The sequence below is a fragment of the Scyliorhinus torazame genome, chromosome 16, assembly GCF_047496885.1.
Source record: "Scyliorhinus torazame isolate Kashiwa2021f chromosome 16, sScyTor2.1, whole genome shotgun sequence".
In the NCBI taxonomy this organism is placed as follows: Eukaryota; Metazoa; Chordata; class Chondrichthyes; order Carcharhiniformes; family Scyliorhinidae; genus Scyliorhinus; species Scyliorhinus torazame.
In genome coordinates this window covers 133,738,177-133,766,109 of record NC_092722.1, presented here as the reverse complement: position 1 = coordinate 133,766,109, position 27,933 = coordinate 133,738,177, and the positions used below count along the sequence as shown (strand labels likewise).

Below are 27,933 nucleotides of genomic sequence, written 5' to 3'. Positions count from 1 at the left end.
CGAACGCACACCGTCTCTTCGACGCCCGCTGGAGTGGCGCCAACCCCTCCGGTATCCACCTAGCCCCCCAAGACAGGTGAGAATTCCTCACCTTGGGGCCTGTTGACGCCAGAGCCGTTGTCGCCGGTTTTCCCGCCGGCGTGGGGACTTAGGAAGGGAGAATCCCGGCCTATATATCGAGGAATACATTCTTGCTGGTTCTGCATCATGTGATGTGTAGTGAGCTCAGCAAAGTGTTTGTGTGGGTTTTGAGCAGATCACCATGTTTGATTGGATGAATAATATCTCTAAATAAACCTCTCAATATTGTTTTACAAGAATCAAGAATGTGGGCACTTCGATACCTTGGGCGAAATTCTCCTACCCGCCCCGCCACATTTCTGCCCCGACCGGCCGGCGGGAGTCTCCGTAACACCGGCCGGTCAATGGGGTTTCCCATTGTGGGGCAGCCCCACGCCGTCAGGAAACCCCCGGGCGCCGGCAAAATGGAGACTCCCGCCGGCGGAGAATGACGCCCCACATCTCTTTGCGGCAACAAAGAAATATAACAGACAACAGGTGTGGTATCAATGGAGTCAATGATTTTCTGCATGTTGGACAGAATGGCCTCTAAGCTCTCCATAAAACCCTGACAATTTGGAGCTGAACTCCTCCATGCTCAGAGTTTGCTGGCATGGTGCCCAATGCAGTTGGAATTCCCTGAATGACCATTGGCCTGCTTCAGTAACCTGGACCCTCAATGTCTATATCTGCATCCACCAGAACAATGTTAGCATGTGATCTAACCAGCTGACAATCAGATACCCATAACATCCTCTTCATTGGGAGTATGTACAAGTTAAGAAGCACTTTTAGAAAGGCCACAAAAGGCATTGAGCAGTGCAGCATAGAGTCATCGGAATGATGCAAGGGATTAGGGACGATGGTTAAGAGGAGAAACTTGCAATAATTTAGGATTACTTTCACTGAAACAGAAAGAGGTTGAGAGTTTAATATTGTGGAGGGTTTTGATAGGTGCATAGGAAGGATGGGTTTCCATTTGAATCAGTGTCAAATTGTTATCAACTTTGTCAGCTAAGTGATGAGAAATTAGGAGTAATTTCTTTAAACAGAGTGCCATTGGAACATGGAATGCTTTATTACACAATGTAGTTTTAAGCAGAGACCATTCAACTATTAAACGGAAGCGCGCTGTAACATCTTCATCTGTTTCAGTTGCTGAGTGGAAAGCAGCTGGATTATTTAGATGTGTTCTAGCAAAGAGCTGACAAAGACATGGGTGAAATGGCTAATATAATGTAAACTACCATAGCTCTCAGTAAATTTTTATTCTAATAAATGGCATAGAGTAAACATTATAGCTTGATTAATGTTACGAAACCCGGGGTAATGCGCGGTCAATTCCAGCCCCACTTGATCCGGAGTCGCAACACAATTGAAATTAACTATTAATTCTTAGAAAATACCCAATATCTACAGTCGCCAGGTTTGTAAATTTAAACATTTAGTGACTCAGAGGAGGCTGGCGGTATAAGAATATAGATTTATTTACAAAGGTATGCATAATACAGCATACCGCTCCCAGTACAATTCTAGCTGCCTGCGTGGGCTCCGCCCCTGGCTCCACCCCTTGAGGGGAGGTATAAAGAGCAGTCGCCCTGTAGGCGGCTCCCACTAACAGATCAGTCGCAGGCAGGCACTGTTCTAGTTGATTAAAGCCACAGTTTACTTCTACTCCTGGTTTCGTGTGAATTGATTGTCGCATCAATTTAATCAACTACAACGCCACTATGGAATCGGCCCTCAAACCTGACCGACTGGAATTCGATCCGCAGGCCGCGGAGGCGAAAGAGATTTTTTTCGCACTGGCTCTGCTGTTTCAAGGCCTACCTCGTCGCCTCCTCTTGGCCCTCCATCACCGACGAACAGAAGCCGAGTCTCCTCCATGCACGCGTGAGCCATCAATTCTCTGTTCAACTCGAGGAAGCCTCCACCTTCGCAGACGCACACACGATGCGATAGCGCCTCTAGGTAAGGCCCGTGAACGAGGTATACATGCGGCATCTCCTCACCACTCGCCGCCAGCGTCCCGGGGAATCACTGAAAGAGTACCTATGGGACCTCAAAGTCCTTGCACAAAGCTGCAATTACCAGGCCGTTACGTCCACTCAACATATGGACCTCGCCATCCGGGACACCGACGTGGCTGGAGTCAGGTCCAACTACGTGAGACAGCGCCTATTCGAAAAGGGTGCCCTAGACCTTGAAGAGACGGTAAAATTTGCCTCCTCTCTGGAAGTAGCGGTCCAAAGCCTTAACGTGTTCCCGTCCGATCACGCGACCCCCTTGTGGACCCCTGACCAAAGAATTCCGCGGGCCTGTGCCGCGCGGCTGCCCACCCACCATGGGGGGCTACCCTGTTATTTCTGCGGCCAGCCTCAACACCCCTGGCAGCGCTGCCCGGCCCTGAACGCGGACTGCAGCGACTGCAGGAGAAAAGGACATTTTGCTAAAGTTTGCCTGGCCAGGTCCAAAAACTCTAAATCGCAGGCCCGACCCTCAGACTCACAGATCCCGCAGTGTGGCAGCGTGTCTGCCAGCTCCCCCCCCCCCCCCCCCCCCCCCCCGGATGCATCATCGGCCTCATGTTGTCCGTGGCCGGCAGCAATCTTCCAGCCCGCACAGCGTGTGCAACTCATGGGGGCCGCCATCTTGGCCATCCTCACTCACGAGGCCCGCCATGTGCGATTCATGGGGGTCGCCATATTGGACGCCATCTTCCTCACCGCCCGACACGTGCGACCGACCTTGGCCGCCATCTGCAATGCCGCCCGACATGTGCGACCAACGGGGGTAGCCATCTTGGAACCGCCCCAGCATCTCCGACCATGCCTGCTACCCGCAACTCAGCGCGGTCACCCTTGACCAGTCGCCACCCAAACACCTCCGGAGCTCTATGATGACCGTCCAGATCAACAGCCACGATACACTCTGCCTCTTCGACTCCGGGAGCACAGAAAGCTTCATTCACCCAGACGTGGTAAGACGCTGCACGCTCCCAATCTTCCCGGTGCATCAAACCATCTCCCTCGCCTCCGGGTCGCACTCGGCGCAGGTCTGAGGGTGCACTACCACAACCCTCGCAATACTGGGCGCCGAGTACACCAATTTTAAATTATATGTACTCCCCGACCTCTGCGCTCCTTTTCTATTGGGACTGGATTTCCAATGTAACCTCAGGAGCCTAATCCTGAAGTTCGGCGGGCCCCTACCCCCACTCACCGTATGTAGCCTCGCGGCCCTGAAGGTCGACCCTCCCCCGCTCTTTGCAAATCTCACCGCCGACTGCAAACCAGTCGCCACCAGAAGCAGGCGGTACAGCATCGAGGATAGGACTTTTATCAGGTCCGAGGTCCAGCGACTCTTGGGGGAAGGGAATCTTCGAGGCCAGTAATAGCCCCTGGAGAGCCCAGGTGGTGGTCGTCAGGACCGGGGAAAAGAACCGGATAGTTGTAGGTTACAGCAAAACCATAAACCGGTACACGCACCTCGATGCGCACCCACTTCCCCGGATCACAGACATGATTAATCAGATCGCACACTACCGGGCGTTCTCCACGGTGGATCTGAAGTCTGCGTACCACCAGCTCCCAATCCGCCCAGGGGACCGCCACTACATGGCTTTTGAGGCAGACGGCCGCCTCTTCCACTTCCTCCGGGTCCCCTTTGGCGTCACGAATGGGGTCTGTCTTCCAAAGAACAATGGACCGAATGGTGGACCAGTACGGGTTGCGGGCCACATTTCCGTACTTGGACAATGTCACCATCTGCAACCATGATCAGCAGGACCATGATGCCAACCTCCAGAGATTCGCCAAACCGCCCGAACCCTTAACCTCACTTACAACAAGGAGAAATGCATTTTCCGCACAACCAGACTAGCCATCCTCGGCTACGTCGTGGAAAACGGGGTTCTCGGACCCGACCCCGACCGTATGCGCCCGTCCTGCAACTCCCCCTTCCCCACTGCCCCAAGGCCCTGAAAAGGTGCCTCGGGTTCTTTTCATATTACGCCCAGTGGGTCCCCAACTTTGCAGACAAAGCTCGCGCACTAATCAAGGCCACCATCTTCCCACTGGCGGCTGAGGCCCGCCAGGCCTTCTGCTGCATCAAGGCGGATATCGCCAAAGCCACGATGTGTGCGGTGGACGAGTCCGTCCCCTTCCAGGTGGAGAGCGACACATCAGAGGTCGTCCTCGCTGCTACCCTCAATCAGGCAGGCAGGCCAGTAGTGTTTTTTCACAAACCCTCACCACCTCCGAAATTCGACTCTCCTCAGTCGAAAAGGAAGCTCAAGCCATCGTGGAAGCCGTGCGGCACTACCTCACTGGTAGGAGGTTTACCCTCGTCACCGACCAACGATCGGTAGCCTTCATGTTAGATAATATGCTGCGGGGCAAGATCCAGAATGATAAGATCTTCAGGTGGAGGATCGAACTCTCCACCTATAATTACGATATAGTATATTGTCCTGGGAAGCTCAACGAACCTCCAAATGTCCTGTCTCACGGCACTTGCGCCAGCGACCGACTACGTGCTATCCACGATGACCTCTGCCACCCGGCTTCTCACTGCACCAAAGCCCGCAACCTGCTCTACTTCACTGAGGAGGTCAGAGCCATGACTAGGGACTGCCAAATCTGTGCGGAGTGTAACCCGCACTTCTATCGCCCGGATAAGGCCCACCTGGTAAAGGTATCCTGGCCCTTTGAGCACCTCAGTATCGATTTCAAAGGGCCCCTCCCCTCCAACAACCGCAACACATATTTCCTCAACATCATCTACGAGTTCTCCCGCTTCAATCCCTTGCCCCGACATGACCGCGGCCACAGTCATTAAAGCCCTACATAGTGTCTTCACCCTGTTTTGGTTTCCCACGTACGTTCACAGTGACCGGGTCTCGTCATTCATGAGCGACGAACTGCGTCAGTACCTGCTCAGCAAGGGCATCGCCTCGAGCAGGACTACCAGTTAGAACCCCAGGGGAAACGGGCAGGTGGAGAGGGAGAACGCAATGGTCTGGAAGACCGTCCTCCTTGCCCTACGGTCTAGGAGTCTCCCAGTTCCCCACTGGCAGGAGGTCCTCCATGACGCACTCCACTCTATTAGGTCCCGACTTTGCACGGCCACAAACGAGACCCCTCAAGACCGCCTGTTCGTTTTCCCCAGGAAATCCACCTCCGCGGCCTCACTTCCGTCCTGGCTGAAGACACCAGGGCCCGTCCTGGTCCGCAAACACGCCAGGAGCCATAAGTCCGACTCCCTGGTCGAGAGGGTCCAGCTCCTACACTCCAACACCCAGTACGCATACATAGAACACCCCGACAGCCGACAGGATACGGTCTACCTCCGGGACCTGGCACCCGCAGGTTCCACTACCACCGCTACCCCATGTTACCCCGCCCAACCTACGCTGACCTGTACCCCTTCCCGCCCGCCATTCCCCCTTCACCGACCCACAGGAATGAAGCCCCAGAAGACACGCTCCCGGAGTCCACATCTGTGCCCGCACCGGCGACTTCACAACCGATGCCAGCACGGCTGAGTTTGACATCCGGGCCAGCTGCGATACCAGAGCTTCGGCGATCACAGCGCACAATCCGTGCGCTGGACAGGCTGAACGTATGAACCCGTCACCCCCGCCGGACTACATTTTTTAACAGGGGGTGAATGTGGTGAATATATTGCTGTAACAATTCACCATGTTCATATCTGTATTACGCTGATGCCCATGTGGGCTCCACCTATGGACCATTGTAAGGTATTACCTATGATGTAGCATGTTGGGGCCTGTGTGGGCTCTGCCCCTGGCTCCACCCCTTGAGGGGAGGTAGAAAGAGCAGTCGCCCTGTAGGCGGCTCCCACTAACAGATCAGTCGCAGGCAAGCACTGTTCTAGTTGATTAAAGCCACAGTTTACTTGCACTCCTGGTTTTGTATGAATTGAACACGCACGCATGCACACACGCGCGACACACACACACACACACACACACACACACACACCACAAACAGCAGGCGGGAACCTTTTTTGGAAAGAGAGTGAGCAGCTCACAGCTTATTCTCTTAGCGTCCAGGATCTTCTCTCTGGGTTCCTGAAAACCCCCACCTGGCTGCCCCAAATCACTGTCTGTCGCCGGGCAAAATACGGTCCTTAGCCAATACATTAGCTACCAGCCAACCAATCGAATCAAATCCCTCAGACCTCTCAGCTACCAGAAAGTCTGAGTTCTTTGTTTGAAATCTAAATCTTCATAGTACAGTATACTATTTTGAAACTTTTGAGTTCCTCACTTCCTCTGCTCGACTTAAAAGGTATATGTCCATTAAATATCCATGAACCAAACATTATAACAACAAAGTAAAAGAAATGGGAAATAAGGGAATCAACAGGAAGGGTCCTTACATGGAGAATCAAGCCGTGATAAATATTCTGACTACTGCAAGTGGTAATATACTGTGGTAGTATGTATTGGGGGTCATGTGGGACTGGAAGCCCTAATGTCATTGGCTGACAGATCCCGGGTCCTGGTTGGCCGTTGACCTCATACTCCGCCCTGAAGGCGAAGTATAAGAAGCCGGTGCCTTCCCCCGCAGGCCAGTTTACTATCGGGCTGCTGGGGAACAGACACGCTTAATAAAGCCTCATCGACTTCACTCTATTCGTCTCACGGAGTCTTTGTGCGCCACATATACTGAAATATATAGTAGGATGTTTGTGAATGGAATAATTCAGTCATCGGAACTGTGATAAACTGGAATGGTGTGTTAACTTTCTACCGTTGTTTTTGCAATCTGTTATAACTGCTAATTATTTCTTAGTCAAAACGTATCTACATAATAACGTTGCACATGTTAGTTTGTATTATGTTTGTATCCTTGTAATTACTAAAAGAGGTTTGATCCCTGATATAATGAATGAAAGGGCAAAAAGTGTAGGAAGATAAATGTCACAAGATTATTAGGAAAAGTTGCAAAAACAAAATGTCCTTTGTCACTTATGAGGGCTATGGGGATCAAGGGATATGGGGGGTGGGGGGGGGGGGGGGGGGGAGGGGGAGAAGGCGGGACCAGGGTATTGAACTTGATGATCAGCCATGATCATAATGAATGGCGGAGCAGGCTCGAAGGGCCGAATGGCTTCCTGTTGCTTCTATTTTCTATGTTTCTATCTGTCGGCTTTACTTTCTTTCCGATCTCCCATCGCCTTAGCCGGCCCTGAGTTTTGAGGAGATATTTATCATAGTGCAATCATTCATAGTGTGTAACGTCCTGAATGAGAGAATTACTGATTAGACTATCCTATTCTGCCAGCACCTACATAGCCCAACTAAAGCAGACCACCCAGCAGGACCTCTTTCATCGAGATATCCTACAAGTACAATTTGGAGCAGTCCCCAGGTTCTCACACAATATGATCACAGAAATCCAAAAATTCTGCCTGCTGAAAATACATATTGTGCTTGGAGACATTCTTGCCAGGAGCAAAGTTGCACCCCCATAGTGCCTTGCTGCATTGTCAGGGCATCCCAAAATACTTAATGAATGAGTGAACTCCTTTTGAAATACAATCCGAAATCCGGATAGTGTGGTCCCAGCGTGGTGCCATCCCTATGGCACATTACAGGCACGAAGCTTGTGATGTCCTGTTCTGCCATTTTAATGGATGGACATTCACAGATTGTGTATCCGCAACTTTCCCTGATGGAATTCTCAAAAGTGCCACTCTGTTGGAAGCAGGGTAACAGGTCGCTGTCGTGTAGGCATATTACTTTTGGGAACAAAAATTCACGTACACCAAGGAAAAAGGTTCAATACAGTCGGAGAGAACTGGTTTGAAAATTTGTTTCCTTGTATTTTTCAGGAAACCAACCATCAGGCCACTCCCAAAACCGGTAAGAAAAATAATTGCTAGCTGCAGTTACAAACCAACTTCCCATTTTGGTTTCAGAATCAACTTCAGTGCCTTGATAATTCTTTTGCTCTTATTCATCAATAGGAATTAGTGGCAACACTTCATAACAACTGGAACTATTTATAATTGTAAACAAAATAACACAAATATTTCAAAATTCTCCCAGAAGCAAAATAGACTTTCACAAAAACCAAGTCAATAGATTGGAGAAAAGTTGATTTTGAGGGGCTGAGAATAGAACTTGGGAAAATAAACTGGGCAACAATATTGGTAAACAACAATGCGGAACAAAAATGGGGAACATTTAATACGGTGTTCAGCAAAGTGCAGGAGAAATATACTCTACCAAAAGGAAAGAACAAACTAGTGAGATTCCATGGATGAATTAAAACATTCGGGAACAATTGTGAATCAGGAAAGGGGTATGCATTAAGTACATAGATAACAGAAAAGTGCACAATAAGAGAGAATAAGAAGAGATTAGGATAGAGGTTAAAAAAAACAATTAGGGGCGTCACAGTGGCACAGTGGTTAGCACTGCTACTTCATGGCACCGGGGACCCGGGTTCTATCCTTGCCCCGGGTCACTGTCCGTGTAGAGTTTGCACATTATACCCATGTCTGCGTGGGTCTCACCATCACAACCCAAAAAGATGTGCAGGGTAAGTGGTTTGGCCATGCTAATTTGCCCCTTAATTGGAAAAGAAAGAATTGGGTACTCAAAATGTATTTTTAAAAAACAATTAGGAAGGCAAAGAGGAACTATGAGCTTCAATTACTGTTATAACCTGCCAGCTTACCATTGGCTGGGGACTAATGACAATCCCACAATCCTATGGGTGTATGAGCTTCCCCAATGAGGGGGCCGGAGAAACCATTAGCAGACTCCCTGTATAAATAAAGCTGGCCAGTTTGGAACCAGCAGGAAGGAGTGAGCAGCAAGCGAAGTTGCTGCTGCTGTTGTATATATATGTTATTGTAAATGAATGTTATTTCTTTGTATCCTTAAAACTAGTGCTGGATTCTTCGTGGTCCTCACAAAAATTACCCAATAACATAAAACAAAAAGTAAAATATTTTACAGGCACATCAGTAAAAAGCAAGTCTGTGATGGGAGTAGAACCATCTAAGGGATAGGCGGGATAACACCACAGGTAACAAGAGAGAGATTGCTGAAAGATTAAATGATTATTTCAGTGTTTACCAGGAAGGTAGAACAGGTGGAAGTGACATTGGATGATGAGGTGAGCAACAAGATAACAGCATTTAAAATAAAAATAAGGCTCTATGTTGATAATACTAAACAAGCTCAAAGAGAATAAAACCTCAGATCCAGGTGGATTGCATCACACATTTTAAAATAATCCAGGGAAGAGATAGCAGACATATTATTGTATGTATTTGATAATTCGTTCGAAAAAAATGAGAACTGGTAGATAGCCAATATAATTCCTATTAAGAAGGGAGACAGAACATGTACGGAATTACAGATCAGTTAACTGAACATCAGTGGGAGGAAAAATAATGGAATCCTTACTAGAGAGAACATCTATGAAAAACATATCTAAAAATAGTCAGCACAGATTTCAAAGAGTCAACTTTTGTTTGACCAAACATCGATTTTTTTGAGAATGGTAATGCAGCAGATGTGTTTTGGCCTTCAGTAAAGTGCCTCATAATAGATTAATGAATACCATCAGAGAATGTGGAGTCAGGACACAAGTGGGAAAATGGATTGCTCGCTGGCTTCAAGACCGAAATCAGGGAATAAAGAATAGCTATTCAGGGTGACAGAATGTGGGAAATTGTGTTCCACAAGGGTCAACGTGGGACCACTGCTCTTCACAATTTGCCTCACAATCTGGATTCTGAAATAAAAAACACAATTTTTAAATTTAGAAATTACACTGAATTTGTGGGGGGTTAGTCAATACTGAAGGGGACCGCAACAAATTACAAGAGAGCATTAATAAACTTGCAGAATTGGCAAACAAGTGACAAAAGAAGTTCAACACATATAAATGGGAGGTAGTCCATTTTGGTGGGGAAAGTAGGGAGGCCACATTACTTGGAAGGTGTGGTAGAGGAGCGAAGGGATCTCGGACTACAAATACATCAATCAGTAAAAATTGCACCACAGCTTTAACAAGATCATAAAAAAAAGCAAACCAAGCTCTCGGCTTTATTTCTAGAGGGATAGAATTGAAAAGTTATACCAAACTTGTATTGAGCCTTGGTTAGATCACAATTAGATGCTGTATTCACCCATATTATAAAAAAAGATAGAGAGACTGAAGAGGGTGCAGAAGATTTACAAGGATGCTACCAGAAATGTTTGATTGATGTTTATTTATTGTCACATGGACCGAAGTACAGTGAAAAGTATTTTCCTTTTGGGGTGACCTGACAGAGGTTTGAAATTATGAAAGGTTTTGATAGAGTGAAACAGAGAGAATATTTCCTCCTGTGGGGAACAGCGTAACTAGAGGCCATCAGTAGAAGACAATTACCAAAATCCAATCAGGAATTCAGAAAAAACTTCCTTACCCCAAGAATGGTGAGAATGTGGGACTCGCTACTCTGGGGAGTGCTTGAACTGGGGAGTGCTTGAACTGAGTAGTACAGATCCATTTACGGGTAAACTAGACAACTGTATGAATGAGAAGGGAACAGAGAGTCTCCATGATAGGCTTAGAGGAGGAAAGGTGGGAGGAGCCTCAAGTGCAGCACTAACAAGGGTTGGATGAATCTAATGGCCAGCTTATGTTCTGTCTGTCCTATGTTATCCTATTTAATTGAGTAGTGGTGGAAGCGATACCCAAAAGAATAGTGGAAGAGATATATTTTGAGGAGAGGAAATGCAAGGGGAAAGGTTTAAGGGGGAGAGAGAGGTCTAAAGAATAGGGCAGAGGGAGCCAAAAGCTCTGCCACCAACTGCAGTGGAGGAAGGTGCAGAGACACAAGGAGTCAGAGTCAAAACACCAAGGAAAATGGGTCCAGGTGGAATGCAAAAGGTTGAAGAAGTAGAGCAAGGTGAAGACATGAAGGGATTTGTAATGAAGACAAGAAGAGCGAATGTGCTGCATTGGGAGAAAATGTAGATTGGTAAAGATGGGAGTGATAAGCTAGTAGGATGTAATATGGGACAGGATGCTGAGTTTTGGATGAGCTACAGTTTGCACATTGACAAAACCAGGATTCTGTCAAGGAGAGCATTGAAAAATGAGTCTGGGCAAGGGATTCAATAGCAATGATCGAGGTAAGGCAGTGTTAGCCAAGATTGAGGAAGTGGAAGGAAGCACTCATTGCTGGTAAGAGATGGGATTTAACAGCAAGTAGAGTTTTTGCACTGCCAGCAGTGAGGTTGTACACAACAGGGTTAGTTTTGATTTTTGGTGGCCAACAAAATAGACATCGAGCCCTATTTTAATTGGAAAGAAGTCCGATTTTCACAGCTGTATATGGACTAGTCAGTCACAAATCTAAGCACACATTTCACTGACATTTGACATCAAGTTGTATCATCTTGCTTTTCACTGGTTTTATAAAGCGAGCAGTAGGTGCCAAACAGTCTCTGTATGGAGGAGTTTTTGAAAGTAGACCTTGGTTTTTCGTAATATTGTTCATGCTGTTCCTATGTCGATACCAAGGAAGACAACACTACCTTTTAATCTGTAACAGCCATCAGCACTGTCATCTGCTACTGAGCTGACATTTAATGCAATACAAATGTTACTTTTAATTTTGCTGCACCCTGTAGATCTGCTAATTTTAAGTGATACTTTAGATGGCTAAAAATATTACATTAGCGTTGCAAAGCAATCTGTGACATGCTTGTAATGTAAGGGCCGTGCTGAGCTTAGTTGTAATTAGAATTATATTTACTAGGGACTTCCGGGTGCGGCGATGACCAGCTAAGTCGCACGTTTCGGCACCTCCCGTTTTAACGGACTTTTGGGCTCTTATCGGGAGCCCTAACGGTAATTTTCGAAGGCTAAACCCACTATGAGGCGACATAGAAGGGAGTCCCCCCGGATGTGAATGGATAGAAGAGATAATAGTGGCCAGATTGCGGAGGATCCTCTGGAGCAGCGGCAAAGAAGGGAAGTGAGAAGCAAGATGGCGGCGGAGGGAGGCCAGTTGGTATGGGGCCTGGAACAGCAGGAGTTCCTCCGGCGATGTGTGGAGGAGCTCAAGAAGGAGGTGCTGGCGCCGATGCTGCAGGCGATTGAGGGGTTAAAGGAGGCGCAGAAGACCCAAGAGATGGAGCTCCGTGGAGTGAAGGCAAAAGCTGCCGAAAATGAGGACGAGATACAGGGCTTGGTGGTGAAGACGGAGACGCACGAGGCACTGCATAAGAGGTGTATGGAGAGACTGGAAGCCCTGGAAAATAGCTCGAGGAGGAAGGACTTAAGAATCTTGGGTCTTCCCGAAGGGGCAGAGGGAGCGGACGTTGGGGTGTATGTGAGCACGATGCTCCATACCTTAATGGGAGCTGAGGCCCCGACGGGCCCCCTGGAAGTGGAGGGAGCGTACCGAGTCCTCGGGAGAAGACCAAAGGCAGGAGAAATAACTCGAGCAATAGTGGTGAGGTTCCACCGCTACAAGGACAGGGAGATGGTCCTGAGATGGGCGAAAAAGACACGGAGCAGCAGGTGGGAGAACGTGGTGACCCGTGTGTATCAGGATTGGAGTGCGGTGGTGGCGAGAAGGAGGGCGAGTTTCAATCGGGCCAAGGCGGTGCTCCACAAGAGGAAAGTGAAATTCGGAATGTTGCAGCTGGCAAGACTTTGGGTCACACACCTGGGTAAACACCACTACTTCGAGACGGCAGAGGAGGCGTGGACATTTATTGAAGAGGAGAAGTTGGACTAGATTTGAGAAAGAGTGTTTGAAATGAAGTAGCGAGGTGGTGGCAAGGGACTGTGAATCAGATGGGGGGATATTTTCTTTCCCCTCGAAGGGGGGGGACACACGAAGAAATGTGGGCGCCGGTGGGGAAGGGGAGGGGGAAGGAGAGAGGGAGCTGCGCCATTAGGGGCGGGGCCGAGAGGGAAGCGCGGGCTTTGTTCCCGCGCTATGGAAATTGTGGCGGGAAAAGGGGGCGCAGGAAGGAGGGGGCCTCACATAATGGGAGGCTAAGGATAAACGGGGGAAGCCGAGGTCGGCCAGAGTTTGCTGACTTCCGGAAGCAATATGGGGGGAGCAACTAAGCTAGAGAGGGATCTAGCGGGGGCAGGGGGGGGGGGGGGGGTAACTGGGTTGCTGCTGCTAAGGGGAAGGGGGAGCTGTTACGGGATGGGATGGGAGGGCACCGTCCGGGGGATAAGCGGGTGCGTGGGAACCGGGTGAGGAGCTGGTCTAAAAAAGGGGATGGCTAGTCGACGAGGGGGGGTGGTAAAAGAGCCCCCCAACCTGGCTGATCACGTGGAACGTGAGAGGGTTGAATGGGCCGATTAAGAGGGCAAGGGTATTTGCGCACCTGAAGAAGCTAAAGGCAGACGTGGTCATGCTTCAGGAGACGCACCTGAAACTGGCGGATCAGGTCAGATTAAGAAAAGGATGGGTGGGACAGGTATTCCACTCGGGCTTGGATGCGAAAAATAGAGGGGTGGCAATACTGGTGGGGAAACGGGTATTGTTTGAGGCGACGACCACAGTGATGGACAGTGGGGGTAGATACGTGATGGTGAGTGGCAGATTGCAAGGTGAGGCGGTGGTGCTGGTGAACGTATATGCCCCGAACTGGGATGATGCAAACTTTATGAAGCGTATGTTGGGACGCATCCCGGACCTGGCGATGGGAAAGTTGGTAATGGGGGGGGACTTCAACATGGTGCTGGACCCAGGGCTGGACTGGCCGTTCCAGATCTAGGACCGGGAGGAGGCCGACAGCGGCCAAGGTGTTTAAGGGCTTTATGGAGCAGATGGGAGGAGTGGATCCCTGGAGATTTACTAGACCAAGGAGTAAAGAGTTTTCCTTCTTCTCCCATGTCCACAAAGTGTACTCCCGGATAGACTTCTTTGTCCTGGGAAGGGCGCTGATCCCGAAGGTGGCAGGAACGGAGTATTCGGCTATAGCCATTTCAAATCATGCCCCACATTGGGTAGATCTGGAAGTAGGAGAGGAAAAGGAGCAACGCCCATTCTGGAGATTAGATATGGGACTGTTGGCGGACGAGGGGGTATGTGTAAGGGTGAGGGGATGTATTGAAAGGTACCTAGAGATTAATGATGACGGAGAGATCCAGGTGGGAGTGGTCTGGGAGGCGCTGAAGGCGGTGGTTAGAGGGGAGCTGATCTCCATAAGGGCCCATAAGGGGAAACAAGAGGGTAAAGAAAGGGAGAGATTGTTGGGGGACATTTTGAGGGTGGATAGGCAATATGCGGAGGCTCCAGATGAAGGGCTATACAGGGAAAGACGGAGATTACACACGGACTTTGACTTGTTGACCACGGGTAAGGCGGAGGCACAATGGAGGACGGCACAGGGAGTGCAGTATGAATATGGAGAGAAGGCGAGCCGGCTGCTGGCCCAACAACTTAGGAAGAGGGGGGCGGCAAGAGAGATCGGAGGGGTTAGAGACGAGGAGGGAAAGATGGAACGAGGAGCGGAGAGGGTGAACGGGGTGTTTAAGGTATTTTACGAGAGGCTATAAGGCTCAACCCCCGGAAGGGAAAGAGGGAATGATGCATTTCCTAGACCATCTGGAGTTCCCGGAGGTTGAGGAACAGGAGATGACAGGGCTGGGAGCGCAGATTGAGGTGGAGGAGGTGGTAAAAGGAATTGGGAACATGCAGGCAGGGAAGGCCCCAGGACCGGATGGGTTCCCGGTGGAGTTCTATAGGAAATACGTGGACCTGCTGGCCCCACTTCTGACGAGAACCTTTAATGAGGCTAGGGAAAGGGGGACACTACCCCCGACGATGTCGGAGGCGACGATATCGCTGATCCTGAAAAGAGACAAAGACCCGCTGCAGTGCGGGTCATACAGGCCCATCTCCCTCTTGAACGTAGATGCCAAGCTTTTGGCCAAGGTGATGGCGACGAGGATAGAGGACTGTGTCCCTGGGGTGGTGCATGATGATCAAACGGGGTTTGTTAAAGGGAGGCAATTGAATGCTAATATACGGAGGCTGTTGGGGTGATGATGATGCCCCCACCGGAGGGGGAGGCGGAGATAGTGGTAGCGATGGATGCAGAGAAAACATTTGATAGAGTGGAGTGGGACTACCTGTGGGAAGTACTGAGGAGATTTGGATTTGGAAAGGGGTTCATCAGATGGGTTCAGCTCCTGTACAGGGCCCCGGTGGCAAGTGTGATTACAAATAGGCAACGATCTGACCACTTCCAACTATATAGGGGTACAAGACAGGGATGTCCCCTGTCCCCGTTACTGTTTGCGTTGGCAATTGAGCCATTGGCCATAGCGCTGAGGGGCCCTAGGAAGTGGAGGGGGGGGGACTTAGAGGAGGAGAAGAGCATCGGGTGTCATTATACGCGGATGATTTGTTGTTGTATGTCGCCGACCCAGTGGAGGGGATGCCTGAGATAATGCAGACACTCGGAGTTTGGAGAATTTTCAGGATTTAAATTGAATATGGGGAAGAGTGAACTGTTTGTGATGCACCCCGGGGAACAGGGCAGGGGAATAGACGATTTACCGTTGAGGAGGGTAAGAAGAGATTTCCGGTATTTAGGGATCCAGGTGGCCAGGAACTGGGGCACCTTGCATAAGCTTAACTTGGCACGACTGGTAGAACAGATGGAAGAGGACTTTAGGAGGTGGGACATGGCGCCCCTGTCATTGGCGTGCAGGGTGCAGGCGGTTAAAATGGTGGTCCTTCCGAGGTTTCTTTTTGTGTTCCAGTGCTCCCTGTACTGATTACAAAGGCCTTTTTCAAGAAGGTGGACAAGAGTATTATGAGCTGTGTGTGGGCTGGAAAGACCCCACGAGTAAAGAGGGGGTTCCTGCAGCGCAGTAGGGACAGAGGGGGACTGGCACTGCCGAGTCTAAGTGATTATTATTGGGCCGCCAACGTGTCAATGATATGTAAGTGGATGAGGGAAGGGGAAGGAGCGGTGTGGAAAAGACTGTAGATGGCGTCCTGTAGGGGAACTAGCCTAAAAGCACTGGCGACGGCGCCGTTACCGTTCTCCCCGAAAAAATACACCACAAACCCAGTGGTGGTGGCAACTCTGAAAATTTGGGGGCAGTGGAGACGACATAAGGGAGTGACGGGTGCCTCAGTGTGGTCCCCGATAAGGAACAACCATAGGTTCGTCCCGGGAAGGATAGATGGGGGATTTAAATCTTGGCAGCGAGCAGGAATTGCGAAATTGCAGGACTTGTTCTTAGACGGAACGTTCGCGAGTCTGGGAGCACTGACAGAAAAATATGGGTTGCCACCTGGGAATGCATTTCGCTATATGCAAGTGAGGGCATTTGTGAGGCAACAGGTGAGGGAACTTCCGCAGCCCCGGCGCAAGAGATCCAGGACAGAGTGATTTCGGGGGCATGGGTGGGTGATGGTAGGGTGTCAGATATATATAGGGAAATGAGAGACGAGGGGGAGACAATGGTAGAGGAGCTGAAGGGAAAATGGGAGGAGGAGCTGGGGGAAGAGATTGAGGAGGGGCTGTGGGCAGATGGCGTAAGTAGGGTAAACTCTTCGTCCTCGTGTGCCAGGCTCAGCCTGATACAATTCAAGGTTCTACACAGGGCACATATGACGGGAGCAAGGCTGAGTAGATTTTTTGGAGTGGAAGATAGGTGCGGGAGATGCGCGGGAAGCTCGGCGAACCACACCCACATGTTTTGGTCATGCTGGTATTGCATGGGTTCTGGGTGGGTGTGGCAAAAGTGATCTCGAAGGTGGTGTGGGTCCGGGTCAAACCAAGCTGGGGGTTGGCTATATTTGGGGTTGCAGATGAGCCGGGAGTGCAGGAGGCGAGAGAGGCCGACGTGTTGGCCTTTGCGTCCCTAGTAGCCCGGCGAAGGATTCTACTTATGTGGAAAGAAGCTAAGCCCCCGGGTGTGGAGTCCTGGATCAACAACATGGCAGGGTTTATAAAACTGGAGCGGATAAAATATGCATTAAGAGGTTCGGCTCAGGGGTTCACCGGGCGGTGGCAACCGTTCCTCGACTATCTCGCAGAGCGATAAGGGAAAATAGGAAAAGCAGCAGCAGCAGCCCAGGGGGGAGGGGGGGGGGGGGAAAGAGGGCTCATTTGGGTCTTCAGGGGTTTTATGTGTGTGTTTATATATTAGTTATTTATATTTGATTTCACAAAGTTACTATTTTAGTTATTATTTCTGTTGTTTCTTTTTTTGTTGTTGACAGTTGCTGATAGTCAGCATATTATTTATTTAAAAAACGATGTATATATTATTACAAAGTTGTAAAATGGGAAATTTTTGTTTGATCGAAAAACTTTAATAAAATATATATATATTTTTTTAAAGAATTATATTTACTTGCAGGAAGGGAAGTGTTTGGAAAAGTGAAATTGGAAAGGTCACTGAAAATGGGCACTGGGATCATGATGTGACCTGTGATCACAATAATTAAGTACGCCAGCTATTAAAGGGGAGGTGGATTGGGGTTGGAGCAGAGCTGGGGGGCATTGATGATTGATTGATTGTTATTGTCACATGTACCGAAGTACAGTGAAAAGTATTTTTCTACGACCAAGGGAACGTACACAGTACCTACATAGTAGACAAAAGAATAAACAACAGAGTATATTGACAATGGTACATCATCAAATAGTGATTGGTTACAGTGCGAAACAAGGGCCAAACAAGAGCAGCATAGGGCGTCATGAATAGTGTTCTTACAAGGAACAGATCAGTCCAAAGGAGAGTCGTTGAGGAGTCTGGCAGCTGTGGGGAAGAAGTAGTTCCTATGTCCGGATGTGGGGGTCTTCAGACTTCTATATCTTCTGCCTGATGGAAGGGTCTGGAAGACGGCAAAGCCTGGGTGTGAGGGGTCTCTGACAATGTTGTCTGCCTTCCTGAGACAGCTTGAGGTGTATACAGAATCAATGGGAGGATGGCAAGCTTGTGTGATGCGTTGGCCTGAGTTCACCCCACACTGCAGTTTCTTGCAATCTTGGGCCGAGCAGTTACCATACTAAGCTGTAATGCAGCCAGATAGGATGACATTTCTGACCTAGAAATAAATGAGGAATGGCACAGCAGGAAATAGACTTGGCTCCAAGTTTTTCAGATGCTGCATTGTAGGCCTCATCAGAGATGGTGGAAAGGAAGAGAACTCCTGTATTCACAGGCTAGCAGTATGCTCCAGATACAAGACGGTGGAAGCAAGAGTGGTCAATGCCAGTAGTCAGGCCCTGAGGACTTGGATGCAGTGCTGCCGGTTCATTGACTTCACGTGATTGGTCAAGGTGAGTGAATATATCTTCAAATGTTATATCATACCAACTTCACAAGTGGCCTCAACCTCTGCTCAAATCACCACACCCCTCTCACTTACTGACCAATCTTTTTTCCCACACCACAAACTTATGCCTTTTTGCTTTCAGATACCATGGAAGTACAACCTGGCCTGGCAATGGAGGAACACCAAGAGCAGAAAAATGTTTAACACACAGTACTGGCATTTGATTTCGCACTCACAAGCCACCAAACTCATTCTGTCCCCAGTGATACGGACAGAGATGCAATGTGCATGTGGCGAGACACAGGGCACAAATGAATTACAACCACGTCAGTGACCAAGGATCGAGCAGGTGCCAGCTTGCCTGGGAGGGAGGACGCATGGGACAGCCTACAGAAAACACAAATAAATACTTGATGCAACAGGCCTCCTAGAAAACCCACAGGCAGTGTTCAGAAGCTTGGAGGAGTCCAGTACCCAACATGACAGCGTTTTACACAGCCATTGGTGCCCAACCTTTCCAGCATGGAAATGGTGCCCAACGTAGTTCACAGACTTGTCAATCTAACCACTATACAGTGTCTGATGTTGCAGTTTCCATTGCACCAACAGTAGCCACCCAACAGAGTGCTGCAGTAGAAATTCAGGCTGTCGTCATGCAAGCTCAGCATACTGCCATGATGGTGGGGGTTGCAGTGCTCAAAGAGGCTTCCAGGATACCACAGCAATCCTGCACTGATACAATCATTGAACATTGATATTGAAGCAGTCCATGCCAGAATGCAGTAAGACCTGGAGAACACCCAGCTTGGGCTGATAAATGGCAAGTAACACTTGTGCCACACAAGTAACACTTGTGCCACACAAGTCCAGGTAATGACCATCTCCAGCGAGAAAGAATATGGCTGCCTCCCTTTGACATTTAATGGCACTGCCATCACTGAATGCCCCACCATCAACATCCTGGGGGGTCACAATTCACCAAAAATTTAACTGGCCCAGCCAAATGAATACTGTGCCTTTGAGTAGTACATTTGTTAATTCCCACACATACACTTTTTCCCTTTAGTCAATAGTGGGGAGGTGTTGGAAAGATTAGCAGGTAGATTATCAACCTGGTGGGCTGTGGCTTCAAGATTCCTTCCATGGTCAACTATTCCTGGAGTGGGCCTTAAACCCAGAGCTCTGGTTCTGAGTCGAGAACACGACATATTGAACCACAAGACCTCCCGAGTCTGGGGTTCTCCAGTAAGGCTCAAGAAGCTCAACATAATTCAGGACAAAGCAGTCCACTTGATTGGCACCTCCTCCACCACCATTGCATTGTGGCTGCAGTGTGTACCAACTTCAATAGCATCTCCTAAACTTGCGCCCACTACCGCATACAAGCGCAATAGAAGCAAAAGCATAAGAATACAACCACCTCTTACAAGTACCGCTCCAAGTCCATCCTGACTTGGCAATATATTGCTGTTCCTTCAGCATCACTGGTTCAAAATCATGCAATTTCCATCCTTACAGCAATGTTGGAAGGGTTTATGTCACCTGGATTGCAACGGTTCAAGAAGGCAGCTCACCATCACCTTCTCAAGGGCAATTAGAACATAGAACAATACAGCACAGAACAGGCCCTTCGGCCCTCGATGTTGTGCCGAGCTTTGTCCGAAACCAAGATCAAGCTATCCCACTCCCTGTCATTCTGGTGTGCTCCATGTGCCTATCCAATAACCACTTGAAAGTTCCTAAAGTGTCCGACTCCACTATCACAGCAGGCAGTCCATTCCACACCCTAACCACTCTCCGAGTAAAGAACCTACCTCGGGCATCCCTCCTATATCTCCCACCCCGAACCTTATAGTTATGCTCCCTTGTAACAGCTACATCCACCCGAGGAAATAGTCTCTGAACGTCCACTCTATCTATCCCCCTCATCATCTTATAAACCTCAATTAAGTCGCCTCTCATCCTCCTTCGCACCACTGACAAAAGCCCTAGCTCCCTCAACCTTTCCTCATAAGACCTACCCCCCAATCCAGGCAGCATCCTGGTAAATCTCCTTTGCACCCTTTCCAATGCTTCCACATCCTTCCTATAATGAGGTGACCAGAATTGCACACAATACTCCAAATGTGGTCTCACCAGGGTTCTGTACTAGTTGCAGCATAACCCCACAGCTCTTAAACTCAAGCCCCCTGTTAATAAATGCTAACACACTATAGGCCTTCTTCACGGCTCTATCCACTTGAGTGGCAACCTTCAGAGATCTGTGGACATGAACCCCAAGATCTCTCTGTTCCTCCACATTCCTCAGAACCCTGCCGTTGACCCTGTAATCCACATTCAAATTTTTTCTACCAAAATGAATCACCTCGCACTTATCAGGGTTAAACTCCATCTGCCATTTTTCGGCCCAGCTCTGCATCCTATCATTGTCTCTTTGCAGCCTACAACAGCCCTCCACATTATCCACTACTCCACCAATCTTGGTGTCATCAGCAAATTTACTGACCCACCCTTCAGCCCCCTCCTCCAAGTCATTTATAAAAATCACAAATAGCAGAGGACCCAGCACTGATCCCTGTGATACACTGCTGGTACCTGCTCTACAGTATGAAAATTTTCCATCCACCACCACCCTCTGTCTTCTATGTGATAGCCAGTTACTTATCCAATTGGCCAAATTTTCCTCTATCCCACACCTCCTTCCTTACTTTCTTCATGAGCCGACCATGGGGAACCTTCTCAAACGCTTTACTGAAATCCATGTATACGACATCAACTGCTCTACCATCATCTACACACTTAGTTACCTCCTCAAAGAATTAAATCAAATTTGTGAGGCAAGACTTACCCTTCACGAATCCGTGTTAACTATCCCGGATTAAGCTGCACCTTTCCAAATGGTCATTAATCCTATTACTCGGGACCCTTTCCATTAACTTACTGACCACCAAAGTAAGACTAACCGACCTATAATGACTAGGGTCATTCCTATTCCCTTTCTTGAACAGAGGAACAACATTCACCACTCTCCTTCCTCTGGCACTATCCACATGGAGAGTGAGGATGGACAGTAAATGCGGACATATTCTGGCACAGCCTAGAATTTTTTTTTTTTTTTTCCATTCAATCTGTCCTCCAGAATACTATGATTGCTGAGGCACCACCCAGCAGAATTTCAGCTGCTCCATGGAGACAGCATTTGTCTTTCCAACCATAGCTTTCCACCAGTGCCCTTGCAATTGCCTCTCAGCCAGCCAGGCTGCTGATACCTTTGCTGAAATGGTGTAGTTACAGATGGGCTAGGTGCAGACATGGTCAAGGTCATCCTTCAAGAGCACCTACAGTCTCCTCCACTGACGTGAAAGGAGCTGCACCCCAAAAGCTAGTGATTCGAAACAAACCTGTTGGACTTTAACCTGGTGTTGCAAGACCTCTTACTGTGCCCACCCCAGTCCAACGCTGACATCTCCACATCATAGGATAGGTCAGGCAAAGACAATTTGGAGACAGACGTTATAGAAAATGCACAAGGGAGTATTTTGTTGACTTTTGCATTCCATATTTCTTTTTAGTTTTGTTTTGGAATATTTCTTTTGTGGCGACTTATTTTTGCATTTTGGAAAAGTGGATGTTGTGATGGCTAAGAACAGAGGCAAGACATGCTGTGAGACTGAGGAATGGGGTTTCAGATATTGGAAACATTATCAGATGAGTTCTTTAGGTGCAGCCAAGGCAGAAACTGGGCTGCCTAGATTTCCACCTCTTCTTCATGTTCCTGCTCCTCAGCAATGAGGCTGTCTCACCAGGCTACTGAGGCTGTGCAGCAGTCAGCAAATCATCGCAGACCTTGATGCTGGAACTGCCGAATGCTGCAAGGCTCCTCCAGGGCAGTCTGGCCAGTGGAAGTTGTGTTTCAGCATACCATTGGTCTGCTGGATCACATTCAAAGAGGCAGTATGGCTTTCATTTTGTTTGCAAGGTTTTAGTGTGTGCATGAAATGTGCACCAAAGTCATCGACCACTTTGTTTGTGGATAGCCCCTTCATCCAATCGCCACCATTTGGTTTACCTTGGTGGCTCGAATGGACATGGCAGAGTGCATTCCCACAGAATGAAAACTTTATGATTGCTACCAGGAAACCAGGTATTAATCTACATGATTTGCTGCCTTTGGTTACACCCCAGCTAGATGCTGAGGGTATAACCAAACCCCTTCATTTCTGCTATAGGGTGTAGGTGACATGCGGTGCCTACAAAGCAATATGTGTGCAGTCAATTTGCACCCTGCACCAAGGAGAAGTCTGCAATCACAGTAATGCCAGATACGCAGTTCCTCTCTGGTTAGAGGGAATGAAATGGAGGTAGTTTTCTAGAGAACCTCGGTGACTTTACTTATGTAACAATGGATGCAAACTGCGAGATGGTGCAAATGACTCCAACTACAACCTGGAAAAGTCAGAAGCAAAGTTCAGCACCACAGTCACTTTCACAGCCATGGACAGTGTGGCCCTTGCCCTGCTCTGAGGTTGTAGTTGTGGCTGCCGAATTTTGGTGAATGTGCCCTTATGGAAATGCCACCATCTCGTGCACTGTTTCACACTGAGGCTCAGGTAGGTGAATTGCTCTCTAATCTGCCTACTTCTGATGGATATTCATTGGGTGCACCTTAATGCCAATCGCAATTTGGAATCCAGCGTAATGCACCTCGTGCTCCCTATGGGTACCATTTAGGAGTACCAGGTTCTCTTGTAGTACCCAAAACTAATTTCTCATTTACTCAATGTAACAAAATGGAAATTTCTCAGTTCAAAGTGGTTCTGTTTCGAATTAGAATTGTTATCGTTTAAAGTGGTAGTGTGCATAGTATTCGGAATGCATAGTAACTATTCGGTGTTGCATCCGACAAATGCTCATTCTGCACCTAATCAGATTTTGAACCAATCAGTTGCTTTACGGGGTAGAACCCCATGTTCATTTACTTCACATTTAATCTTCGGGATCACGAGATTCAAATCACACTTTTGTTAAGAGTTTAACATTCTATTTCAATAGCACATTAGTTGAGTGCATAGCCCTCTTGAATAAGCAGTGCTAACTACGAAACTCTTCATTTCATTGAGTTTAACTCCATTTCACTGACCTATTTTAATACAGCTCACCATTTCACTATTTTCTTCTTCCACATGTTTCTGATTTTACATTCAATTTCTTAATGTAGAGAATGGTTGAGCCTCCGAAGGAACAGTCACTTACTGAAGGTAGGACCATTTTAAATAGATAATAAAATTGAGCTAATGGTGTATATGGGAAATCTAAGGCTTCTTTCTGGCTTCTACTGTATCCATTTCCAGGAATTATTCCTTATTAAATATGCAATCTACTTTGTCAATAAGCTTTCTTGCAAAACAGACAGATTCAAGTTATTCTAGAAGGCAGTATTCCGGACATTATTGTAGACCCTTAGAGGTTTATTACACAAAGAAACCATTGTGCCAGCTATTACGTGGGCAATGAACAGCTAATCCCAACTCTTAACCCCTCCCCATTACCCTGTGTTCTCTGCAGCAGTTACTCATTGGGTTAACATAACTGAGTAAATATATACCTCCTCAGTTTCTTACTGCACTTATCACTAACTCCCCAACTGGCAGAGATGGTCTTTCAGCCTATAAACCCCTTCATAATATTCAAATCTCCATTACCTTTCCTCTTCTTCTATTTCGGTGGAAACAATCCCATTAACTCAAGTCTCTTCTCATAACAATGATTTATCATCCTTCCATCACCTGATCAAGCTAGTAATGTGCTTTCAATGACGGGGAATAAAAACTGCTCACAGTTCTCTAGACATTGCTCCAGCATTCCCTTTACTCTTGTATTCTCTGTACCTTTATTTATAAAACCCGAATATTACATAGGGGCATGACTTCCACCTAGCAGCGTAAAGTTCAGGTCTGCTGGAACAGTGTAAAACGCACTCACTCTGGAAAACTTTGTTGAAACCTCCGCTGGCTGGAGCTGCTTGGGGTCTGCATGAAAGTGTCCCTGAAGGTCACAGCGTGATGCAACTCCAAGAGAACTCATATTGGCCACGTCGCCTTTTTTACTACACTGGCTGCCAGACACGCAGCCATCATAGCAGACAACAATGATTTAACACACAGACACTAACTCAGATTAAGCTGGGATCTGGTCATTCTTACAGACTAAAAAGAGATAGGAGTGAGGGAGATGAAACCAAAATAAGCTCAAGAGAAAAGGGGGTTAGTGAAGAAAATCAGATCAATCCCCAATTTTTAAAAGAAGGAACCGAGATGGTAAAGCAGTAGTAATATGTCCCACCTGTGTTAAGCATCGAAATCCTGACCGTCTGAGTGAGAACTGTTGGCATTCCCAAAAACAACTGCGACATAAGTTCATAAGCCTATGTTCCAACATGGCCAAGGGCCATAACAACTAGCTGGGTTTTCTGTGTAAAGGTAAAGGAACACCTAGGTTTTCTAAAAATCCAGAAAAGGAGGTAGCATTCTCGGAGACACTGGGTGTTTGCAAACTTTATTCCTGGTGGGAGATGGAAATTTTCAATCCACAAGCAGAGTCAATATCAGTGTGCTAGGCAAGTGACTTACTAGAGGGTGTATAACAGTTCCTTTGATAAAGATATACCTGCAAAGTGAGTTTGTTTCAAGGCTAGTAATGGTGGCGGTGATCTCAAACTTGTCATGCAAGGGTGGGCGTTTTATTAGGGAATGACTTAGTTGCTGTAAGTTATTATCCCCAGAGTCCAAGGCATTCCATGGGGACTGAGAAGACTGAGGAGAACAAGCCAAATTCTGCACAGATTCAGAGGGCTGAGGAAGTTTCAAAAGTCTCACCGAGGGTGATAGAGCCAGTGAGGATCATAGAAACTAAAGGAAAACCAATGGAGTTTAAAGGGGCCAGTTAAGAGTCTGCTGAATGAAGGGTTCAGGATGACCAAAGGGCCATCAGGATTTACAAAGACTGGGTTAGAGCCTGTAGGGTTTTAAATGCCAAAATGGAGCAAAGAAAAGCCAAAGTATTGGAACAGAAGTTGAAGGGAATGCAGAAGTATAGTTAGCGAAAACCCTCTTCGATTATTTAAATAGGGACCAAAGAAGTTACCAAACAGACAAAAAAAAAAAAATTAGATTCCTCACATAGTCAAAGTATCACAGAAAAGACGGGCAGAAGGATGTAGGACAGATTTGGAGAAAACCCATTTCCAAGGCAAAATAGAAAGGAAAGGTAACGCACCATAAAACAATTACACTTATGGAAACCACAGGGGATATAAGGGAAATCAGTGTGGAATTACTCACTGGAAAAGCAAATGGTCACGTCCAACTTTCATTGCAGTTGCAGTGTAAAAGACTGCAAGCAGTGCAACAATGCAGTAACAGAAGTTTATATAGTACATGCCTTCAATCTCAACAACCTGTGAAATATGATCCTTTCTGGGACCTAAGAGTTAAACTTGACCTTCCTCTAAATCCAAAGCCCACCAAGAGCACCCTCAGCAGGTGTTAGTGGACTCTCAGACACCCAAGATAATGAACTGGATTCTCCGTTTCAGAGACTATGCACCCAAGCCGTCATAAAAACTGTGGTCTTTTACACCAGAAAACCTGGCGTCAAAAAGCCAGAGATTCACAGCCTTGCAGGGGGCTAGCAGGCAGCTGTTGTGGAACACCAGCTGCTGATACAGCCCCCCGCATTTCCGGGTCAGAGGTCACGCATGCGCACGGCGGCAGCCTCCAGCGGCTGTGCCGTGCTCCATGGCGGACTCGGACCGCGGACCTGGACCACAGTAATAGTGCCCTCGATCGGCTGCGTGCCTGACCCAGACCACCCACTCAAAAATACCCCAGTCCCGAATGATGCCCCCTGCCCTCAGATCGGCCCACCCCCAACTGTGAAGGCTGCGAACTCGCGAGTATTCCCAACGGCAGGACCATGAGTGGTCCACGCCATCGGGAAATCGTCCGGTCTGGGGCGGAGAATAGTGGGGCGGGCCCCAGGCAATGGCCTCAGGTGGCGGATAATCGGCCGAGTACGCCGCTTTTCGGGGGGGGGGGGGGGGGGGCGGTGAATCGCTGAACCAACGCTGGTCCCGATTTCATGTGGGAAACTGGATTCTCCGGCCTGTCACCGAACGCAATTTCGCCATCGGGGTGCAGAGAATCCAGCCCCACAACTATCAAGGATCTGGAGGGGAAAAAAAAAACAAAAGGCACCGGGTTCTGAAATCATACATAAAGCTGGACACCAAAGGATATTTAATTATAATCACTGGCAAAACCAGCATTTATTGCCCATCCACCCTTGAACTGAGTGGCTTGCTATAGGCGGTTTCAGAGGGCATTTAAGCGTCAACCACATTGCTGTGGATCTGGAGTCACATGTTGGCAAGACCAAGTAAGGACGACAGATGTCCTTCCCTAAAGGGCATTAATGAACCAGATGGGTTTTTACAACCTTTTTCATGGTCACCATTAGACTTTTAATTCCTGATTTTTATTGAATTTAAATTTCACCATCGGCAATGGTGTGTTTATTTTTTTATAAATCTTAGAATGAAATGCTTCCATGGTTGCATTTCATTCTGCATGGTGTGGACACGTCACAAAAACATGCTTTACATCAATTAATGATTTTGAAATCACTGGCTGGAAACTCAAATTGAACCTTTTAAAAGACACTAAAGCATAAATTCAGCTCGTAGGCAAAGATGGGAATACAATTGACATCACTGTATCTTCTACATTTCAACCTTTGAGACTGAGACCCCTGACATCAAACTACACTGGAATACATTAGCGACGATCATGTTTGAATTACTGGGTAATGATAATCTGACTGTGGAGTGTCTCCATCCTCTCTTCCACTGAGCTTGGAAGCTTTCAAAACCTGGTTGCCAATTGTAACTACCCCAATGCCACAGAGAGAGACTTCATAAAGGAACTCAAGACCGCACTACAGTCTCCAGAACTACATTGTTCGCCTCGACCAAGGAAAGTAACAGAAATAATAATAGCTTATTGTCACAAACAGGCTTCAATAAATTTGCTGTGAAAAGCCCCTCGTCGCCACATCCCGGCACCTGTTCGGGGAGGTCAGTGTGGGAATTGAACCCGCGCTGCTGGCCTTGTTCTGCATTACAAGTCAGCTGTTTAGCCCACAGTGCTAAACCAGCCCGTGACTAGCAAAGTCAGCCTGAAGCCTGCGAACTCACCAATGTCCATAACCTGTGTACCCCTTTAGTTTTTTCACCAAACTAATTTGCTAAATCTATCCTTCCCACTCTATTTGTGTGTGTGTGCAATCACATGTGTAAATTGAAGTGTATTTTATTGTATTACTGAAATACATTAAAAGCAATCCTCCTTGTTAAAAGTCAGGAAAATCAGGGATTGCATCTTTTATTACCAGTGTGCATAACCAGTTATCCTTTATTTTAAAAATCTGTTGTGGTCAAACATGGAGTGGGAAAAGAGGAAAAACATCCAAGCTCTCCTGACCTGATCTCAACAT

The 27,933-nt window shown here is 47.7% G+C and overlaps 1 protein-coding gene across 8 annotated transcripts in view; it reads left to right on the top strand.

Moving 5' to 3' along the window:
- blnk (B cell linker) overlaps positions 1 to 27,933 on the top strand; it is a 393,983-nt gene that overhangs the window by 348,570 nt on the left and 17,480 nt on the right. For all 8 annotated transcript variants that reach the window (XM_072479109.1, XM_072479107.1, XM_072479108.1 and 5 more), the window contains 2 exons: positions 7,924 to 7,954; positions 23,600 to 23,639. In XM_072479109.1, coding sequence (XP_072335210.1) covers positions 7,924 to 7,954; positions 23,600 to 23,639 — 71 coding nt within the window. The remainder of the gene's footprint in view (positions 1 to 7,923; positions 7,955 to 23,599; positions 23,640 to 27,933) is intronic.